This window comes from Scyliorhinus torazame, chromosome 3 (genome assembly GCF_047496885.1).
Source record: "Scyliorhinus torazame isolate Kashiwa2021f chromosome 3, sScyTor2.1, whole genome shotgun sequence".
Lineage (NCBI taxonomy): Eukaryota > Metazoa > Chordata > Chondrichthyes > Carcharhiniformes > Scyliorhinidae > Scyliorhinus > Scyliorhinus torazame.
In genome coordinates, this window is record NC_092709.1 from 46023135 (window position 1) to 46043304 (window position 20170).

General features: G+C 54.0%; 1 protein-coding gene across 4 annotated transcripts in view; it reads right to left on the reverse strand.

Annotated features, from left to right (window-relative positions):
• Positions 1-558: 558 nt before the first annotated feature.
• The window catches only part of LOC140408433 (alpha-1,3-mannosyl-glycoprotein 4-beta-N-acetylglucosaminyltransferase B-like), a 446701-nt gene continuing 427089 nt past the window's right edge, over positions 559-20170 (reverse strand). For all 4 annotated transcript variants that reach the window (XM_072495615.1, XM_072495614.1, XM_072495616.1 and 1 more), the window contains 2 exons: positions 4040-4152; positions 559-1047 (listed from right to left, as the gene is read on the reverse strand). In XM_072495615.1, the coding sequence (XP_072351716.1) occupies positions 1024-1047; positions 4040-4152 (137 nt within the window). In that variant the 3' untranslated portion in view covers positions 559-1023. The remainder of the gene's footprint in view (positions 1048-4039; positions 4153-20170) is intronic.

The following is a 20170-nucleotide window of genomic DNA, read 5'->3' on the forward strand; positions in this document are numbered from 1 at the left end:
GAGAACACCCAGTGGGGTGCCCTGTGGTCCTAACTTCACAGTAGGCAGTCAGCAGCATGCGCAGCTGCATGGCTGCCTTGGTGCTCTGTGCCCGTCCATCCCAAACCCACAGCCCATCTCCTGGCCACCCCCCACTACTCCCCCCGGGTACTGGCAGAAGCCCCCCGACCAGTGGCAGATTGTCAGCAAACCATGGCAATGTTGGGCACTTTCCATACTCTCTCTCTCTCCCTCAGCAGCCTGTCTCACGGTTTTTAAAAGCACAAGTGAACCTCACCATTGGGAATTCGCACCGGTGGAGGTGGAGCATCACGGAGGCCCCGGAGAATACCAGGTGAGACCCAATAATGATGTGCCAAAGGTGTTTACTGTACGTGCAATCTGGAACGCATTGACGCCGCTGTCGAGGCGACAGAATTGTGATTTGGCGTCAAAACCAATTCTCCGCCCAAATGCATTTCTTGATTCCACCGTCAGCCGAGAATCCCACCCCAAAGCTTTAAAACGAGATCCTACCCCTCCCCTCAAAATAATACAGTTTGTGATCAGTAGAGATCATTATCACACTGGACTTCATGTAATTTAATGTTAAATCATTTATCATAGGGCCAATTACATAAACTTACCAAGCACATCTTTTGTTTCTGTGCAAACTATACATTTATAAACCACACACAGTAATATAACCATAACTCAACTTCACTGAAGTTTTCATTAAAATGGCTTTGTGTTGTTCAGTTTCATGGTGACAGTAAAAAAATTATAAAACAATGTCATTTTATATAAACTATTCAATTGTTTTGGTCAATGATTGTTTAAACTTTTGCATATTTGCAGTGTTCCACTAACATGGTCTTTCTTTACGTTAAACATCTTGCTCGTTCATTTTCGCCCAATTGCTCATTTAATTTTACCACACTAGGTGGTGCAGTTGTTGAAGAAATCCATCTCAGGCAATCTTTATCGAAGAGGCACAAAGACATATTTGCATTTTTGATGGGAAGCCCAATTTCTTTCTTGCATTTATGCAGCTGGTTTAATGAATATCTGTGAAAACATTGCAGAAATACCAGTTTTTTTTAATGTATTTGGGAATTTGATTGCAAAAAATGATGCTGTCCACCTCTTATAATTTAAAGAACATGACTCAGAAATTGGGCCATTTTGCATACGGTTTTCAGATTCTATGTGACCTGCTAAGGACTCAGAATGGTGGGATTGATGCATGGACACAGACTAAAAGTGTACATCCCGCCATTTAAAATTAAAAACAAATAAATTTAGAGTATCCAATTCTTTTTTTTCCAATGAAGGGCAATTTAGTTTGGCCAATTCACCTACATCTTTGGGTTGTGGGGGTGAGACCCACACAAACATGGGGAGAATGTGCAAACTCCATACGGACAGTGACCCGGGGCTGGGATCGAACCTGGGTCCTCAGCTCTGTGAGGCAGCAGTGCTAAGCACTGTGCCACCGTGCTGCCCTACATCCCGCCATTTTACTGTAGGAGGTAGCATTCACATTATATTTGTATGCTGAAAGGGATTAAAGCAGCCAGATAATTTTGTAATTTGGAGTCATTTGCTGCATTCAGACCACCCTCACTATTTTGCATCTCTCTAGTTCACTGGATGCCACATCCTTACCTTGCACACTAACCAGAGTGCACTGGAGTTGTGCGGTTGTAATGAGAAGGGATTTGAACAGCACTTATCCTGACAGGTTTAACCAAATAATTGAACTTCTTGCAGAATTTTATCCATGACCTGGGAATAATGAACTCATTCACCATCTCCTTCCACACCTTTTCATTCGGAACCAAGAAGTCTTCCCTGGGACATAAAGGATGTATATCCTCTCCACTTCCTACACCGAGATCTCCAGTACAGCATCATAGACCCGTTGTGCTCACTGTGTGCCATCTTCAGGCATTTCAATGAAAGACCATGAATTCCTCTTGGTCTCCAGGGATAGGGTTACCGGGTTTTCGGGGAGAAGGTGGGCGCCTGGGAAGGGTGCTCTTTCAGAGGATCGGTGCAGGTTCGACTGTCCGAATGGCCTCCTTCTGCACTGTAGGCTTCTATGATATCTAAGTAGTGTAGGTTTGCTGGCTTTGTATGCGGGTAGTGAACAGCGTAGGCAGCATTGCCTGTATGCACAAATCATTGATATAAGCATGTAAAACTTGCAGTGCGGGAGGTGGTGGGGGGAGCACCTCGATACTTGTGTGGAGGGAAGGGGCTCACCAATGCTTGTGGGGTGGACCAATCCTGGGGAGGAATTTATTTGCCTTTAAAGATGGCAACCCAATCTCCGTGGAGCCAGCCTTGCTGGCTCTATCAGGCTTCGCCCCCACCCCCCGAGTGACATGCAAGACATGCTCCCAGATTTTCTGTGCACTGAGTACTAGAAAATCTGCTCTCAAAACAGGCTGTGCATCTGGAGAGATGCATGCCAGTTTTCAGTCTGAACCTAACACTCTGATAAATCTTGGGAAAACGCTGCCCGTCTGTCATCATGATTCTGTTTTGACAATAATCTCAATTTCGTCACTTGCCAACACTGAATTATCCTGCAAAATTAATAAGACTCCCACTTGAAAATAATTCTGTTCCTCCTTCATACATGTCTTCCGCACCTAATATATATCTCATCTCACTGATAACAGTGGTTAAGGTCATACTGGCTCCTTTTGGGGTCTGATCATACTGTCTGATCAACCTTTTACTTCTACAACTGTAGGTGGCTGAGCCTTTGGAAATTGAGGCAATATCTTTGTTTGTGTGCTGTTTCTCCTTCATGAAAGGACTGTGAAGACGCTCTGCATGCCATTATGTGGAATCCAGCCCAAATTTCAGGAGGCATTCCTTAATGGGGACAAAGTGGCAATTACTGCCAACGCCAACCCTTTCCTTGGCCCTGGATCTTACCATTTATGGATCTCTTTCTATTGGGGCCAGAGAACTGGGTTCTTCTTTGCCAAATTGAAGACAGTAGCACCTCAACTGAGGAACCTTTACTGGATGTCCTTGTGGAAGAACCAGCTACAGAAGGAGCCACAATAGATGCCTTGATCCTTTTGGCTGCAACAGTGCATTTTCCCCCAGTCCTAAAGGTGGATATCCATAGTTCCCTGGCGTGCTGATTGTTGGTGACATAGGCATGTTGAAGAATGACCTAGTTCACACCTGGCAAATCTGTCAATTAAGTCTACATTTGATCACCAGTAGGCCTCTGGGATTGTAAATAAATTGCATATAATTTTCAAAATTTCGAATTGGAAAATAACAAATATAACTCTGTACAAGAAAGGTGGATGGTGGAGGCATGAAGCAGGAAACTACAGGCCAGTTAGCTTAACCTGTGTCATAGGGAAAATGCAAGAATCTATTATTAAGGAGTTATAGCAGGTCACTTTGAGAATCTCAATATAATCAGGCAGAGTCAGTGTGGTTTTGTGAAAGGGAAAGTGTGTTTGATTATTTATTAGAGTTCTTTGAGCAAGTAACAAGCAACATGGATAAAGGGGAACTGTGGATGTGGTGTACTTGGATTTCTAGATGGCATTTGACAAGGTGCCACATCAAAGGATACTTACACAAGATAGAAGCACATGGTCTTCCCCAAACAACTGTGAGGCAGGGTCATTGAATATTTTTAAGGCAGAGGTAGATAGCTTTTTGACAAACAAGGGAGTTACGGGGTATCGAGGATAGGCAGGAAAGCGGAAGTGAGGCCACAAAGGTCACAATCAGATCAGCCATGATCTTGCCAAGTGGTGGAATAGGCCGAGAGGCCAAATAACCTAACCCTGCTCCTAATTCGTATGTATGCAACCAGGTTCATTGAGGAGATAGATGTGATGGGAATTCTAGAGACCAATGAAAAGGTTTGACGACATTGCTGCTGGAGCAAGGCAGTTTGGACAATTTTTGTGGGGAAGTACTGTCAGCTGCATGAGACCTGGGGTTCAGAAGGCCACAGCATCTCTTTAATATAGAAATAAATTAGGATGTTGTGTTCTTTCTGAAACATTACCTCACTCAGTAAGATCCAAACAGGAGATTCGGAAAGAATGGACAATCGAATAGCCTCAATTTTCCCGATCGATGCATCAACTTCACCCTCTGCAATTCCATTCCTAAATGTACCTTGAAGTGTAAATGAAACAAGATTATAATTCAAACAAAATAAAATAAAGATTAACTATGGTAACTCATAGCTAAATTTGAAAATTTAAACGGATTGAGTAAAGTTTTGGATTCAGTCACTGGTTTCATCTCTAGCACTGTATTGAGTTCAGCATCATCTTTCTAGCAGTTTTAAGCCAGCTACGTTAAATGAGTCTTGAATAGTTCTGTATTCCATTCAGAATGTGCACAAATCTGGACCTTGCAAAAGTCATATTTTGACAACAATTGGGTGATTGCACTTATAGTCCTTTTGCTGAAATAATTGCACTCGTCAGAATGGCCCAGGCTTCGAGAGCGGGATTCTCTGACCCAGGGGCGATTCACGTGACGCCGCCCCGACACTGGTCTGCCGATTAGAGTGGCTCCCCCGGCGATTCTCCACACGGGATGGGCTGCGAGGCCGCCAAGATAGCCCGAGTCCCGCCGGCGCCGTTCACATGTGGTCTTACCCGACGGTACCTCGGCGTCCATCCTGCGGGAGTGGCCTGGTGGGGCAGAGGGAGGATCCAACCCCGGGTGGGGGCTTCCACCGCGGCCTGGCCCGCGATCAGGGCCTACCGAACGACGGGCCGGCTTCTCCTGGTGGGGGCCTCTTTTCCGCCATGCCGGCCCCTGTAGATCTCCGCCATGTTGCGTCGGGGCCGGCGGGGAGAAGGAAGCTAGCGCACATGCGCGAGTTTGTGCCAGTTCCAGCGCGCATGTGCGAGTTCGCCCATTTGACGCCGCAGCGCCCATTTGGTTCCCCATAGGACAGTTCTGTTTTAATTCCAGGACCAGGATCCATGACTACCTTCAGTGGATGGATGCCCAAGATGCTTTCCTAAGTACATGAATGTTCGCACATCAGTTTAAATTAAGGAGTCTCCCTTTGACCGCACAAATATTGATGGGGTCAGAGCTAGAGGGCCAGGGCAGGCATATTCTGGAAAGTCAACCTAGATACCTGCCCTACAGGTTGGTAGTCTTTCTGAGCTTTGTAACTGAATCCTGCTGTCTGCATTGTCTTGTGATTTCATGAATTTCCAAAACTGCATACAATTGAAAATACGAAATTAGGCTAATTTACTTGAATTTGAAATGCAGAATACTGCAAATGCTGGAAATCTGAAAATACTGGGGGATAAAACTCAGCAGGTTCGGTAGCATCTGTGTGAGGGAAAAACTATGTTATTGTTTCAGGTCTGTGACCGTTCACCAGACCTGGGGAAAGTTAGGGATGCCATGGGTTTTGAGCTAGGGACGTGGACGGCAAGGACAAAAGAAAGTTTTATGATAGGTTGAAGGACAGGGGAAACAAATTTATTGTAAAAATGCAAGTCTTTTTAAATTAGTTTTTGTCCCATTCCACTTTAATTTGTTATTTTCAGTTAGGTTTTACTTAAAATAAACTGATTGTAGGAATTAAAATTCAAGGGGAAATTATTGGAAAGACAGATTCGTTTTAATGGCTGGAATTTCCTGGTCCCCCCATACTAGCCAAAGTTCCGTTGATTTCAGCCGGGAATTTTCGGTCTCGCCCAAAAATCCCAACCAATGAGTTCAGAAAGAGCAGCAAATGGTTGACATCAAATAGAGGCAATGAGCATGTACATTGGTTTAGTTCAGGATTATCCAGTCTTTTTCTATGGGGAGTGGCCACATTTACTTTTTCCCACACTTGGAAAGGTGGTGGTGGGGGGTGCGATAAGCAATGTTCAGAAAGATGAGGGCTGGATTCTTCAATTGCCAACGTTTTTACACCGAAATCGGGGCGTGCTGTTTTTCGGATGCTCCACCCCCGCAAAAATGGCGTAATCGCTAAGTGTGCTGCACGCCCTTGGGATGGCCTCAGGATGCCACCAGAGGCCCTTCACCGATGCTTCGGCCTCATTGGTCTGACTTCCCGATGGCGTCAGTCGCGTGTGCTCGTGGACATCGCGTGGTGGCTGCGGACTGTGTCCAGTGCCGCTAAAGTCGGTGGGTGGGGGGGGGGGGGGGGGGGAGCCATTCTGCTGGCCAGGGGGGCTTTGGCGAGGGCTTGGGGGACTGGTGGGGGGTGGTCCGGGGTATTACAGATGGGCACTATCTGACAGGCCGGGTCCGCGCGAGAGGCCGGCGCCATGTTTTGTACGGCGCGGCCGCTGCAGGTCGTTGCCGATGGCGCATGCATGGCCACGGACTCGGCAATTCTCCGTCCGAATCTGCAGGTGAAGCGGGGGCTTTGCGTGGCGTGCTGCTAACCCCCCACCGGGCGGAGCATCAGTGTGTGGGCGCCGGCGATAGTTTGGTCGTAACGTGCTCCAGACAGCCTCAAAATCGGAGAATCCAGCCGAGGACAGATCGGTCATGGACGTCGAGATTGGCACATTGAACATGAATTTTTAAAAAGCTGACACTTGATAAGAAACAACTTTCTAAGCAATAAAAAAAATTGATAATTAAAATTAAATTCGCAAATAAAAATGACCATTGAAGTGTGAAAGGGTGAGAGTGTATATATCCAGCTCACTCCCAGGGTGCGATCTAACAGAAAATGTTCTAAGTGTGGCAGCGAATGGGAATTGCCAGGTGTTTCCCGACAGCTGACCGGTGAGACTGTTATCGGCATCTAATGCCAATTAAGGCCGGTACACATCAGAAATGTGTCCAGCCAGCTGATTCGCCTGGACCGCACCCAGCAGCTCCCCATTAATGTGGGGGAGCAACACTTGAAGTGCTTCGGCAGAGCAACCCCCAGATAACTCACAGGCATGCTACCAAAGAGACCTGCACCACAATTCGGAGATGTTGACCTAGCCAGAGTATTGGATGCGTTGGAGTCCAGACGGGATCCCCTATTTCCTAAGGGGGTCGGAGGGTCAGCCACAAGGCAGCAGATGCCGCCTGGGAGGAGTGGCAGTGGCCGTCAGTGCAGGGAGTGTCACCAGGAGGACTGCCACCCAGTACCGCAAGGAGCTCAACAAATTCCTCTGGGCTGCAAGGGTACATTGGCAACGGACCCCTGACACTGGTCGTGCCTGCCACCCCAGGCCGCTCCCGGCACCGCCTCTGACGACCCTGCGGTCATACTGCACCCCGCCCCCAACCCTCAAGCAAAATATCGCACCTGTGCCCCAGCACATCCTGGCACCACCTGCGCACCTCACCCATCACCAGCAGCATTGCCCACCCCTGTCTGCGTCATGCCAATCTGCCCCCCCCCCCCCCCACCTCTCCCCCTTGATGTTGGAAGCATGTGCAGCTCATCATAGAATCATAGAATTTACAGGGCAGAAGGAGGACATTCAGTCCATCAAGTCTGCACTGGCCCTTGGAAAGAGCACCCCACTTAAGCCCACACCTCCACACTATCCTGGACATAGTGGCAGTGCACGGTGGGCTAAGAAGATTGAAGATCACTGAGAGGGCACTGTGGGGGGGACTGGGTATCGGTAGTTTGGGTCAGTTAGGGTCACGATTGTTCACCATTAAAACACATTACCCCGGAGACAGGTGAAACCTCTGTCACTTTATTCTGCACTGTGGGCCGGTCTGCACTCCCCTTCCATCGGTTGCCCTCATCCTCCTCTGGCCGCAGCCCCCCAGGCATGGTGGTCCTAGATCAGGGCACCCCCCCTACCCCCACCCCCCTCTTCCCCCATCCCCACAGGCTTGTCCTCCAGCCCCTCCTGGTCCGTCTCCTCCTCAACCTCCTCCTCTGATGAGGCGGTATGTTCCTCCTCCTCCACCACCAGCACGTCGCTGTGCAGAGCTGCCAGGTTGTGGAGGGAACAGCAGACCACCGCAAAGCGGGTGACCCTCCGGGCGGTGCAATGCAGTGCACACCAGAGTGGTTGAGGCATCAGAACTGCATTTGTAACAGTCCGATGCCCCGCTCAATGACTGCCTGGGTGGCTACATGGGCCTCAGCATCGATCACTGGCCTCCACACCGGCCTCATTAGCTGGGACCTAATCATGTACCCCTTATCACCCCAGCGCCCAGAGATCTCTGGCTCCCCAGGATGGCGCTATTGTGCATACTCCCGGGAAAGCATGTACACACGTGCATGATCTTGTGGGCGCACGCATGTTGAACTTTCAGGGAGTGAAATCCCTTCCAGTTAATGAAGGGTGCTATCGGAACGCCCAGTGTGTGCTTGGCAACATGTGCGCCATCTATTACCCCCTGGACCTGGGGCATCCCAGATAATCCTGTTGCCCGGGCTTGGTCCAGGTCAAAGTTTATATAGTCAGCTGTCTGGGCAAACAGGGCATCCGTGACTTCACAATGCACTTGAGGGCCTGGAGGTTGGCTGGACTCTGTGCGGTTCCGGCAAAGGAAAATAGCAAATGTGACGCCACTGTTTAAAAAAGGAGGTAGACAAAAGGTGAGTAACCATTGGCCAGTTAGCTTAGCTTCTGTGGAGGGGAAAATGCTTGAATCTATCATCCAGGAAGAAATAGCGAGACATCTGGATAGAAACTGCCCCGTGGGACAGATGCAGCATGGGTTCATGAAAGGCAAATCATGTTTAACTAATTTACTGGAATTCTTTGAGGACATAACACGTGGTGGTCAATGTGGATGTGGTGGAGACTTCCAGTTGTGGCTATGCAGAGCTAAGTCGCACATTCGGCAGCTCCCGCTTGTAACGGACTTTTGGGCTCTTTTCAGGGCCCCCAACGGAATTTTTTTGACATTTCCCGGTGTGGGAAGAAGACTGCAACATTCCCCCGACAGTGTATGGCTTGGACCAGGAGCGGGGCGACTAAAAAAGTGGTGGTGAAGCCAAAGAAAGTGCGAGGGAAGAAGAGCAAGATGGCGGCGGGCGGGGACCAGGCAGCGTGGATGCAGTGGGCGCAGGAGCAGCAGGAGGTTATCCAGCGCTGCTTCAGGGAGCTCAAAGCGGACCTGCTGGAGCTGATGAAGGCGTCTATTGATAAGCTGCTGGAGACCCAGACGGCCCAGGGGGTGGCGATCCGTGAGGTCTGACAAAAGATCTCAGATAACGAGGACGAGATCTTGGGCCTAGCGGTAAAGGTGGAGGCGCACGAGGCGCTCCACAAGAAATGGCAGGAACGGTTCGAGGAGATGGAGAATCGGTCGAGGCGGAAGAATCTGCGGATCCTGGGCCTCCCGGAGGGGCTGGAGAGGTCGGATGTGGGGGCCTATGTGGTCACCATGTTAAACTCGTTGATGGGAGCGGGGTCCTTCCAGGGGCCCCTGGAGCTGGAAGGGGCCCATAGAGTGCTGGCGAGGAGGCTCAAGGCTAACAAGCCACCATGGGCGGTGCTGGTGCGGTTTTATCGGTTCGCTGATCGGGAGTGCGTACTCAGGTGGTCCAAGAAAGAGAGGAGCAGCAGGTGGGAGAACGCGGAGGTTCGAATATATCAGGACTGGAGCGCGGAGGTGGCGAAGAAGAGGGCCGGGTACAACCGAGCGAAGGCGGTGCTGCACAGGAAGGGGGTGAAGTTTGGCATGCTGCAGCCGGCGGGTCTGTGGGTTACCTACAAGAACCGGCACCATTATTTTGAGTCCCCGGAGGAGGCGTGGGCCTTTGTTCAGTCCGAGAAGCTGGACACAAACTGAGGGTCGGGATGGGGGGTCGGGCGTGGAGATGGTCGGCGATTGTTGTTGTTGTGTTACATTTTGAGGGGGGGTTCTTTGTTCTTGTTTCTTTTTGGTTCGGTGTTGGTGGCTAGGGTGGGTTGGGCACTGTTTTGGTTGGGTCTGTCGGGTGAGCTCTTGGAGGGGGGCAAGTAAACGGAGTAGGGGGTGGATGGCCGGTAGGGGGGATGGGGCCCCGCAGGGGAGGGGGAGGCCCAAGTCGGGGGTGAGGGGACTGGGCCTGTAAAAGGAGCTGCGCCAGAGGAGGTGGGGCTGGGCAGGTGGAAAGCGTGGGATTTTTCCCGCGCTGAAGGCTGGAGGGTACGGGGCCGGGGCGGGGAAGCACGGGTTTTTTCCCGCGCTTGGGATGGAAGGTGAAGGCGGAGAGTCTGCTGGTGGGCAATGGAGGGGGAGGGGAAGTCCCACAATGGGAGGAGTTGAAGGAGAGGCGGGAGTGGCCGGGGTCAGCAGGAGCCAGCTTACTTGCGGAAGTGCAATGGGGGGAGCAATGCAGCTAGGAGGTGTGGTGGTATGTATTAGGGGTCATGTGGGACTGTGAAGCCGTGATGCTATTGGCTGACAGATCCCGGGTCCTGGTTGGCTGCTGACTCCTGGCTCCCCCCTGAAGGCGGAGTATAAGAACCCGAGCTTCTCCCCGCCGCTTCATTCTGTTGCTGAACTGCTGGGGACAAGTCTCGCTTAATAAAGCCTGAATCGACTTCATCACTTCTCGTCTCTCTCATATGTCATTGTGCGCTACAATTTATTAAGCGAGCTTAAAAGACTATGGAGCTCCGGATCGCCCCGGAATGCCTGCGGATCAGCCCCCACGTAGCGAACTCGGCAGCAGTATTTAAATACTGGCAAGCATGTTTTGAAGGCTACCTCCGAACGGCCCCCGGCCGGATCACAGAAGACCAGAAAATGCAGGTCCTGCATTCGAGGGTAAGCCCGGAAATTTACCCTCTCATAGAAGACGCAGAGGATTTCCCGACGGCGCTCGCATTACTGAAGAGCATCTACGTTCGCCCCGTGAACCAGGTCTACGCGCGCTACCAACTCGCAACGAGACGGCAAAGTCCCGGGGAATCGTTAGAAGAATTCTACGCCACGCTACTAATTTTGGGACGGGGCTGCAGCTGCCCGCCGGTGAACGCGATCGAACACACGGACATGCTAATTCGCGATGCTATTGTGGCAGGTATGAACCCTCCCCAAATCCGCCAAAGACTTTTAGAAAGAGAGTCGTTAGGACTCTCAGAGGCACGGGCCCTTGCAGCTTCCCTAGATGTGGCCTCGCAAAACGCCCGTGACTACGGCCCCGACCGCGCGGCAGCCCCTTGGGCTCCGTGGACCCCCGTCGCAACAAACCCCCCCCCCCCTCACAGGCTTGCGCGGTTAAAGCGCCAGACCACCCCGGGGGGGCCCGCTGCTATTTCTGCGGGCAAGCGAAACACCCCCGGCAGCACTGCCTGGCCCGCGCAGCTATTTGTAAAAGCTGCGGCAAGAAGGGCCATTACGCGGCTGTGTGCCGGTCCCGGGGGGTCGCCGCAATCCCCGGAGGATGAGCCCAGCATAGTCCGAACGCTCTCCAACCCCCCCAGCGCCCCATGTGCGACCCGCGGGTGCCGCCATTTTGGGTCCCAGGCACCACGAGGGGAGGATGGGCGCCGCCATCTTGTGACCCCCCAGCCACGTGCGATTCATGGGGGCAGCCATTTTGTCCACCCCCGACCACGTGCGATCCATGGGGGCGGCCATTTTGTCCACCCCCGGCCGCGTGCGATTCATGGGCGCCACCATCTTGGATGACAACAAAGGACCCCAGCATCGACGGCTCCACGGGTCCGAAGAAGACGCCGCGACACTACTACCACGACTGGCTTCGGTGACTCTGGATCAATCACGGCCCCGGACGCTCCAGACGACGACAACAACGGTGCTGATCAACGGACACGAGACATCATGCTTGATCGACTCCGGGAGCACCAAAAGTTTCATTCACCCAGACACGGTAAGACGCTGTTTTCTGACCATCCATCCAAGTACGCAAAAGATTTCCCTAGCTGCAGGATCCCACTCCGTAGAGATCAAAGGGTTCTGCATCGCGAACCTAACGGTGCAAGGGAGGGAGTTTAAGAAATACAGGCTCTACGTCCTTCCCCAACTCTGCGGTCCACATTACTGGGATTAGATTTCCAGTGTAACCTGCAGAGCCTAACATCTCAATTCGACGGCCCAATACCCCCACTCACTATCTGCGGCCTCGCAACTCTCAAGGTTGAACCGCCGTCCTTGTTTGCAAACCTCACCCCGGATTGCAAACCCGTCGCCACTAGGAGCAGACGGTACAGCGCCCAGGACCGGATATTTATTCGGTCTGAAGTCCAGCGGTTGCTGAAGGAAGGCATAATTCAGGCCAGCAATAGTCCCTGGAGAGCCCAGGTGGTAGAAGTAAAGACCGGGGAGAAGCAAAGGATGGTCATTGACTATAGCCAGACCATCAACAGGTACACACAGCTAGATGCTTACCCTCTCCCCCGCATATCCGACATGGTAAATCGGATTGCCCAGTATAAGGTTTTCTCCACCGTGGACCTCAAGTCCGCCTACCACCAGCTCCCCATCCGCCCAGGTGACCGCAAGTACACAGCCTTCGAGGCAGACGGGCGTCTATACCACTTCCTAAGGGTCACATTTGGCGTCACGAACGGGGTCTCGGTCTTCCAACGGGAGATGGACTGAATGGTTGACCAGCACGGGTTGCAGGCCACGTTCCTGTATCTCGACAACGTAACCATCTGCGGCCACGATCAGCAGGACCACGACGCCAACCTCCAAAAATTCCTCCAGACCGCTAACGCCCTGAACCTCACATACAACGAGGAAAAATGCGTTTTTAGCACAAACCAGTTGGCCATCCTGGGATGCGTAGTGCGCAATGGGATAATAGGCCCCGACCCCGAACGCATGCGCCCCCTTATGGAATTTCCCCTCCCCCACTGCTCCAAAGCCCTGAAACGTTGCCTGGGGTTCTTTTCATATTACGCCCAGTGGGTCCCCCAGTATGCAGACAAGGCCCGCCCGCTAATACAGACCACTACCTTCCCCCTGTCGACAGAGGCTCGCCAGGCCTTCAGCCGCATCAAAGCGGATATCGCAAAGGCCACGATGCGCGCCATCGACGAGTCCCTCCCCTTCCAGGTCGAGAGCGACGCATCCGACGTAGCTCTGGCGGCCACCCTTAACCAAGCGGGCAGACCCGTGGCCTTTTTCTCCCGAACCCTCCACGCCTCAGAAATCCGCCACTCCTCAGTGGAAAAGGAAGCCCAAGCCATAGTGGAAGCTGTGCGGCATTGGCGGCATTACCTGGCCGGCAGGAGATTCACTCTCCTCACCGACCAACGGTCGGTAGCCTTCATGTTTGATAATGCACAGCGGGGCAAAATTAAAAATGACAAGATCTTAAGGTGGAGGATCGAGCTCTCCACCTTCAACTACGAGATCTTGTACCGTCCCGGAAAGCTGAACGAGCCGTCCGATGCCCTATCCCGCGGCACATGTGCCAACGCACAAATAGACCGTCTCCAAGCCCTCCACGAGGACCTCTGCCACCCGGGGGTCACTCGGTTCTACCATTTCATAAAGTCCCGCAACCTCCCCTACTCTGTGGAGGAGGTCCGTACAGTCACCAGGAACTGCCACATCTGCGCAGAGTGCAAACCGCACTTTTTCAGGCCGGATAGAGCGCACCTGATCAAGGCTTCCCGCCCCTTTGAACGCCTCAGTCTGGATTTCAAAGGGCCCCTCCCCTCCACCGACCGCAACGCATACTTCCTGAACGTGGTGGACGAGTACTCTCGTTTCCCCTTCGCCATCCCCTGCCCCGACATGACAGCGGCCACAGTCATTAAAGCCCTTGGCACCATATTCACACTGTTCGGTTGCCCCGCATATATCCATAGCGACAGGGGGTCCTCATTCATGAGTGACGAGCTGCGCCAGTTCCTGCTCAGCAAGGGCATAGCCTCGAGCAGGACGACCAGCTACAACCCCCGTGGGAACGGGCAAGTAGAGAGGGAGAACGGCACGGTCTGGAAGACCGTCCTGCTGGCCCTACGGTCCAGGGATCTCCCAGTTTCCCGGTGGCAGGAGGTCCTCCCGGATGCTCTCCACTCCATCCGGTCGCTGCTGTGTACCACCACTAACCAAACGCCTCATGAGCGCCTCCTTGTCTTCCCCAGGAAGTCCTCCTCCGGAACGTCACTGCCGACCTGGCTGGCGGCCCCAGGACCCATCTTGCTCCGGAAACATGTGCGGGCGCACAAATCGGACCCATTGGTCGAGAGGGTTCACCTTCTTCACGCGAACCCGCGGTACACCTACGTGGCGTACCCCGACGGCTGACAGGACACGGTCTCCCTGCGGGACCTGGCGCCCGCCGGCAACACACACCCCCCCCCCCCCCGACACCGATCACCCCCTCCCTACCACCAGCGCACCCCGCGACCGCCCCCTTCCCGGGAGGATCGGTCCTCCTCCCGTGCTTGCCCAGGAGTGAAACAGGAACGAACACCGAAATGCTCCCGGAGACGACAACACCTGAACAAGCACCTGCACCACCACCGGGGCTGAGGCGATCGACGAGGAAGACCAGACCGCCCGCTCGACTCGTGGCATCCGCGTGACACCAAGAATGTTGTTGTATTGTAACAAAAAAAATTTTTTTCTCTTACTAATATTGTAAATAGTTTCACAAACTTTGTCCATAGCCCAGTGTAGGGCTAAAACTGTAGTAACATGTCCGAAATTTTCCTCCCAGGACCAGTCTTGTAAACCCCTACCACCATGCGAACCACCACCCCGCCGGGTTCCTTTTTAACAAGGGGTGAATGTGGTGGTATGTATTAGGGGTCATGTGGGACTGTGAAGCCGTGATGCTATTGGCTGACAGATCCCAGGTCCTGGTTGGCTGCTGACTCCTGGCTCCGCCCTGAAGGCGGAGTATAAGAACCCAAGCTTCTCCCCGCCGCTTCATTCTGTTGCTGAACTGCTGGGGACAAGTCTCGCTTAATAAAGCCTGAATCGACTTCATCACTTCTCGTCTCTCTCGTAAGTCATTGTGCGCTACAGGAGGGTCATAGCTCGGGGGGGGGGGGAACCGAGTTGCTGCTGGTATGGTCAAGGGGGAGCTGGAGCAAGTAGAGGGGGTTGGGACGGGGGTCTGCCGCCGTGGGGAACGGGCCAGGCGTGGGGTGCGGGTGCGTGGCTGGCCGAGGAGGGGTTATGGCTAGTCGGCGGGGGAGGGGGCGGGTAGCCCCCTGATCCGGCTGATAACCTGGAATGTAAGGGGACTGAACGGGCCGGTTAAGCAGGCCCGGGTGTTCGCGCACCTGGAGGGGCTGATGGCGGATGTGGTCATGCGCCAGAAGACACACCTGAAGGTGGTAGACCAGGTAAGATTGAGGAAAGGGTGGGTAGGTCAGGTGTTTCATTCGGGGCTGGATGCCAAAAATCGGGGGGTGGTGATCTTGGTGGGAAAGAGGGTGTCGTTCGAGGCGTTGAGCATTGTGACAGACAATGGCGGCAGGTACGTAATGGTAAGTGGTAAGCTGCAGGGAGAGAGGGTGGTACTGGTCAATGTGCACACCCCGAACTGGGACGATGCGGGTTTTATGCGGCGCATGTTGGGTCGGATCCCGGACTTGGAAGTGGGGGGCCTGATAATGGGGTGGGGGACTTTAACACGGTGTTGGATCCGGCACTGGACCGCTCCAGGTCTAGGACGGGTAGGAGGCCGGCGGCGGCTAAAGTGCTGAGGGGGTTTATGGACCAGATGGGAGGGGTGAACCCTTGGAGATTTGCAAGGCGGGGGGCGAGGGAATTTTCACTCTTCTCGCACGTTCATAAGGCCTATTCCCGGATCGACTTTTTTGTTATGAACAGGGCACTGATTGCGAGAGTAGAGGATACCGAGTACTCGGCGATATCCATTTCGGATCACGCCCCGCATTGGGTCTACCTAGGGACCAGCCTAGGTGTGGCGGTTGGAGGTGGGGCAGTTGGTGGACGAGAAGGTGCGCGAGCGGGTCCGAGGAAGCATAGAGAGATACCTGGAGGCCAACGATAACGGGGAGATCCGAGTGGGGATGGTCTGGGAGGCGCTGAAGGCGGTGGTAAGGGGAGAGCTGATCTCCATCAGGGCCCACAAGGAGAGGAGAGAGCAAAGGGAGAGGGAGAGGCTGGTGGGGGAGATGATGAGGGTAGACAGGAGGTACGCAGAGGTGCAGGAGGAGGGACTGTTGAGGGAGAGGTGTAGCCTCCAGGCTGAATTCGACCTGTTGACCACCAGGAAGGCGGAGGCACAGTGGAGGAAGGCCCAGGGGGCGATTTATGAATATGGGGAAAAGGCAAGTCGGATGCTGCCGCATCAGCTTCGGAAGCGGGACGCAGTTAGGGAGATCGGAGGAGTTAAGGCTAGGGGAGGGAGTGTGGTGCGGAGTGGGGTTGGCATCAATGGGGTCTTCAGGGACTTTTATGAGGAACTGTATCGGTCCGAGCCCCCACTGGAGAAGGGAGGGATGGGCCGCTTTCTGGACCAACTGAGGTTCCCGAAGGTGGAGGAGGGACTGGTGGTGGGATTAGGGGCCCTAATTGGGCTGGAGGAGCTGGCCAAAGGGATAGGGAGCATGCAGGCGGGGAAGGCACCGGGGCCGGACGGTTTCCCGGTCGAATTCTACAAAAAATATGTGGACCTGTTGGGCCCGCTGTTAGTTAGGATCTTCAATGAGGCAAGGGAGGGGGGGGCTTTGCCCCCGACGATGTCCCGGGCACTGATCTCCTTGATCCTGAAGCGGGACAAGGATCCCCTGCAGTGTGGGTCTTACAGGCCGATTTTGTTGTTAAATGTAGAAGCCAAGGTGCTGGCGAAGGTCTTAGCCACGAGGATTGAGGATTGGGTGCCGCAGGTTATCCACGAAGACCAGACGGGGTTCGTGAAGGGGAGGCAGTTGAACGCAAATGTGCGGATGCTCCTGAACGTTCTTATGATGCCGGCGAGGGAGGGGGAGGGGGAGATAGTGGTGGCGATGGACGCTGAGAAGGCCTTCGATAGGGTAGAGTGGGGGTACTTGTGGGAGGTGCTGAAGAGATTTGGGTTTGGGGAGGGGTTCGTCAGGTGGGTTAGGCTGTTGTATGAGGTCCCGATGGCGAGTGTGGCCACGAACAAGAGGAGGTCTAGTACTTTCGGTTACATCGAGGGACGAGGCAAGGGTGTCCCCTGTCCCCCCTGCTCTTCGCACTGGTGATTGAACCCCTGGCTATGGCACTGAGGAAGTCGAGGAACTGGAGGGGGCTGGTGCGGGGTGGGGAGGAGCATAGGGTGTCGCTCTATGCGGATGACTTGCTGCTATATGTGGCGGACCCGGTGGGGGGAATGCCGGAGGTAATGAGGATCCTCAGGGAGTTCGGGGATTTCTCAGGGTACAAGCTCAACATGGGGAAGAGCGAGTTGTTCGTGGTTCACCAAGGGGACCAGGAGAGGGGGATTGGCGAGCTCCCACTAAAAAGGGCGAAGGGGAGCGTCAGGTATTTGGGGGTCCAGGTGGCCAGGAGCTGGGGGGCCCTGCACAGACTTAATTTCACAAGGCTGGTGGAGCAAATGGAGGAGGAGTTCAAGAGGTGGGACGCGTTGCCGCTGTCCCTGGCGGGTAGGGTGCAGTCAGTCAAGATGACGGTGCTCCCAAGGATTTTGTTCCTGTTCCAGTGCCTCCCATTCTTATCCCGAAGGCCTTCTTTAGGCAGGTCAACAGGAGCATAACGGGGTTTGTGTGGGCGCGAGGGACTCCGAGTGTGAGAAGGGTGTTCCTGGAGCGGAGTTGGGATGGGGGGGGGGGGGGGGGGGACTGGCGCTGCCAACCTCTGTGGGTACTACTGGGCTGCCAATGCGGCGATGGTGCGCAAGTGGGTGATGGAGGGGGAGGGGGCTGCATGGAAGAGGCTGGAGACAGCATCTTGTGAGGGTACGAGTCTGGAGGCGCTGGCAACGGCGCCGCTGCCGCTCCCGCCAATGAGGTATACATCGAGCCCGATGGTGGCGGCTACCCTCAAAATTTGGGGGCAATGGAGGCGGCACAGGGGGGAAGTGGGAGCCTCGGTGTGGACCCCGATACGGGGGAACCACCGGTTTGTCCCAGGGAGAATAGGTGGAGGGTTTTTGGGGTGGCACAGGGCAGGGATAAGAAGGTTGGGGGGCCTGTTTGTGGATGGGAAGTTCGCGAGCCTGGGTGAGCTGGAGGAGAAGTACGGGCTCCCCCCCGGGAAACACCATTAGGTATCTACAGGTAAGGGCGTTTGCCAGGCGGCAAGTGGTGGAATTCCTGCTGCTGCTGCCACACACGGTACAGGACAGGCTGCTCTCGGAGCGGGTGGGTTGGAGAGGGGAAGATCTCGGCAACATACCAGGTGATGCAGGAGGAGGAGGAGGCCTCGATGGAGGAGCTGAAAGGTAAGTGGGAGGAGGGGTTGGGGGAGGAGATCGAGGAGGGGACGTGGGCAGATGCGCTAGGGAGGGTGAACTCTTTCTCTTCGTGCGTGAGGCTCAGCCTCATACAGTTTAAGGTGTTGCACAGGGCACACATGACCGGGACAAGGATGAGCTGGTTTTTTGGGGGTGAGGACAGGTGTGTTAGGAGCTCAGGGAAACCACACCCATATGTTCTGGGCATGCCCAGCGCTGGAGGAATTTTGGAAGTGCGTAGCGAGGACGGTGTCGAGGGTGGTAGGATCCAGGGTCAAACAGGGCTGGGGGCTCGCAATATTTGGGGTTGTAGGGGAGCCGGGAGTGCAGGAGGCGAAAGAGGCCGGTATTCTGGCCTTTGCATCCCTGGTAGCCCGACGAAGGATTCTTCTTCAGTGGAAGGATGCGAGGCCCCCAAGCGTGGAATCCTGGATCAACGATATGGCGGGGTTTATTAAATTGGAGAGGGTGAAATTTGCCTTAAGGGGATCGGTCCAAGGGTTTTTCAGGCGGTGGCAACCGTTCTTGGACTTCCTGGCAGAACGGTAGACAATGGTCAGCAGCAGCAGCAGCCCGGGGGTGGGTTCTATTATATTTTTGTTTGTCTATACTGGGGGATCTGAGGGGGTGTATATGTTTGCTATGTGTTTCGGGGTGCTAATTTATTATTTATGTATGGGGGAGGGGGGCATGGGGTTGTTTTGTTTTGTTTTGTATTTAATTCTATTGGGTTCCTTTTGCATTTTGTTGTTGATATTTTGTGAAAACTTTAATAAAAGTTATTTTTTTTAAAAATGTGGATGTGGTGTATCTGGATTTACAGAAGCATTCAACAAGGTGCCGCACAAAAAGCTGCTGCATAAGATAACGGTGCACTGCGTTATGGGTAATATCTTAGTAAGGATAGAGGATTGGTTAACTACCAGAAAGCAAAGAGTGGGGATAAATGGGTGTTTTTCTGGTTGGCAATCAGTGGCTAGTGGTATGCCTCAGGGATCAGTGTTGGGATAGCAATTGTTTATAATTTACATAGATGATTTGGAGTTGGGGACGAAGCATAATGGGCGCGATTCTCTATTCCCGCGCCAGTTTGGAGAATCGCCTGGGTCGCCAAATTTTCCCGCCACGCCGGTCCGACGCCCTCCCGTGATTCACGGAAGCGGCCAGATCGGCACAATCGCGTTTTGCGCGGCGCGGTCCAGTGAATCGCCCGAGACAGCCAAAATGGCGATTTACCGGTTCCCCCGCCCGCGAATCTCAGTGCCGGGTGGGCCGAGCGGCCTGCCCAAAACGGCGGGTTCCCCCCGGCGCCGTCCACACCTGGTCGCTGCCGGCGGGAACAGTGTGGGAACGCTGGGGGGAACGGCCTGCGGGGGGGGTAGGGGGGGTGAGGGGGGATCCTGCACTGGGGGGGGGGGCCTCAAATGGGGTCTGGCCCGCGATCGGTGCCCACCGATCGTCGGGCCGGCCTCTCTGAAGGAGGACCTCCTTTCTTCCGCAGCCCCGCAAGATCCGTCAGACATCTTCTTGCGGGGCGGACTCGGAGAGGACGACAACCACGCATGCGCGGGTGACGCCAGTTATGCGGCGCCGGCCGCGTCATGTATGCGCCGCCTCGTTTACGCGGCCTGCCACGCGTAAATGATGCGGCGCCGCTCCTAGCCCATTATCGGGCCCTGAATCGGGCGGGATAGGGGCCGTTTCGCGCCGTCGTGAACCTCGATGGCGTTCACGCGCCGCGAACACTCTGCCTCCATTTCGGAGAATCCCGCCCAATGTGTGACAATTCGCAGATTACACTAAGATGAGTGGTAGAACAAAGTTGCAGAGGACACTGAAAGTCAGAAGAGAGATATAGAGAGTTTAAGTGAGTGGGCAAGGTCTGGCAGA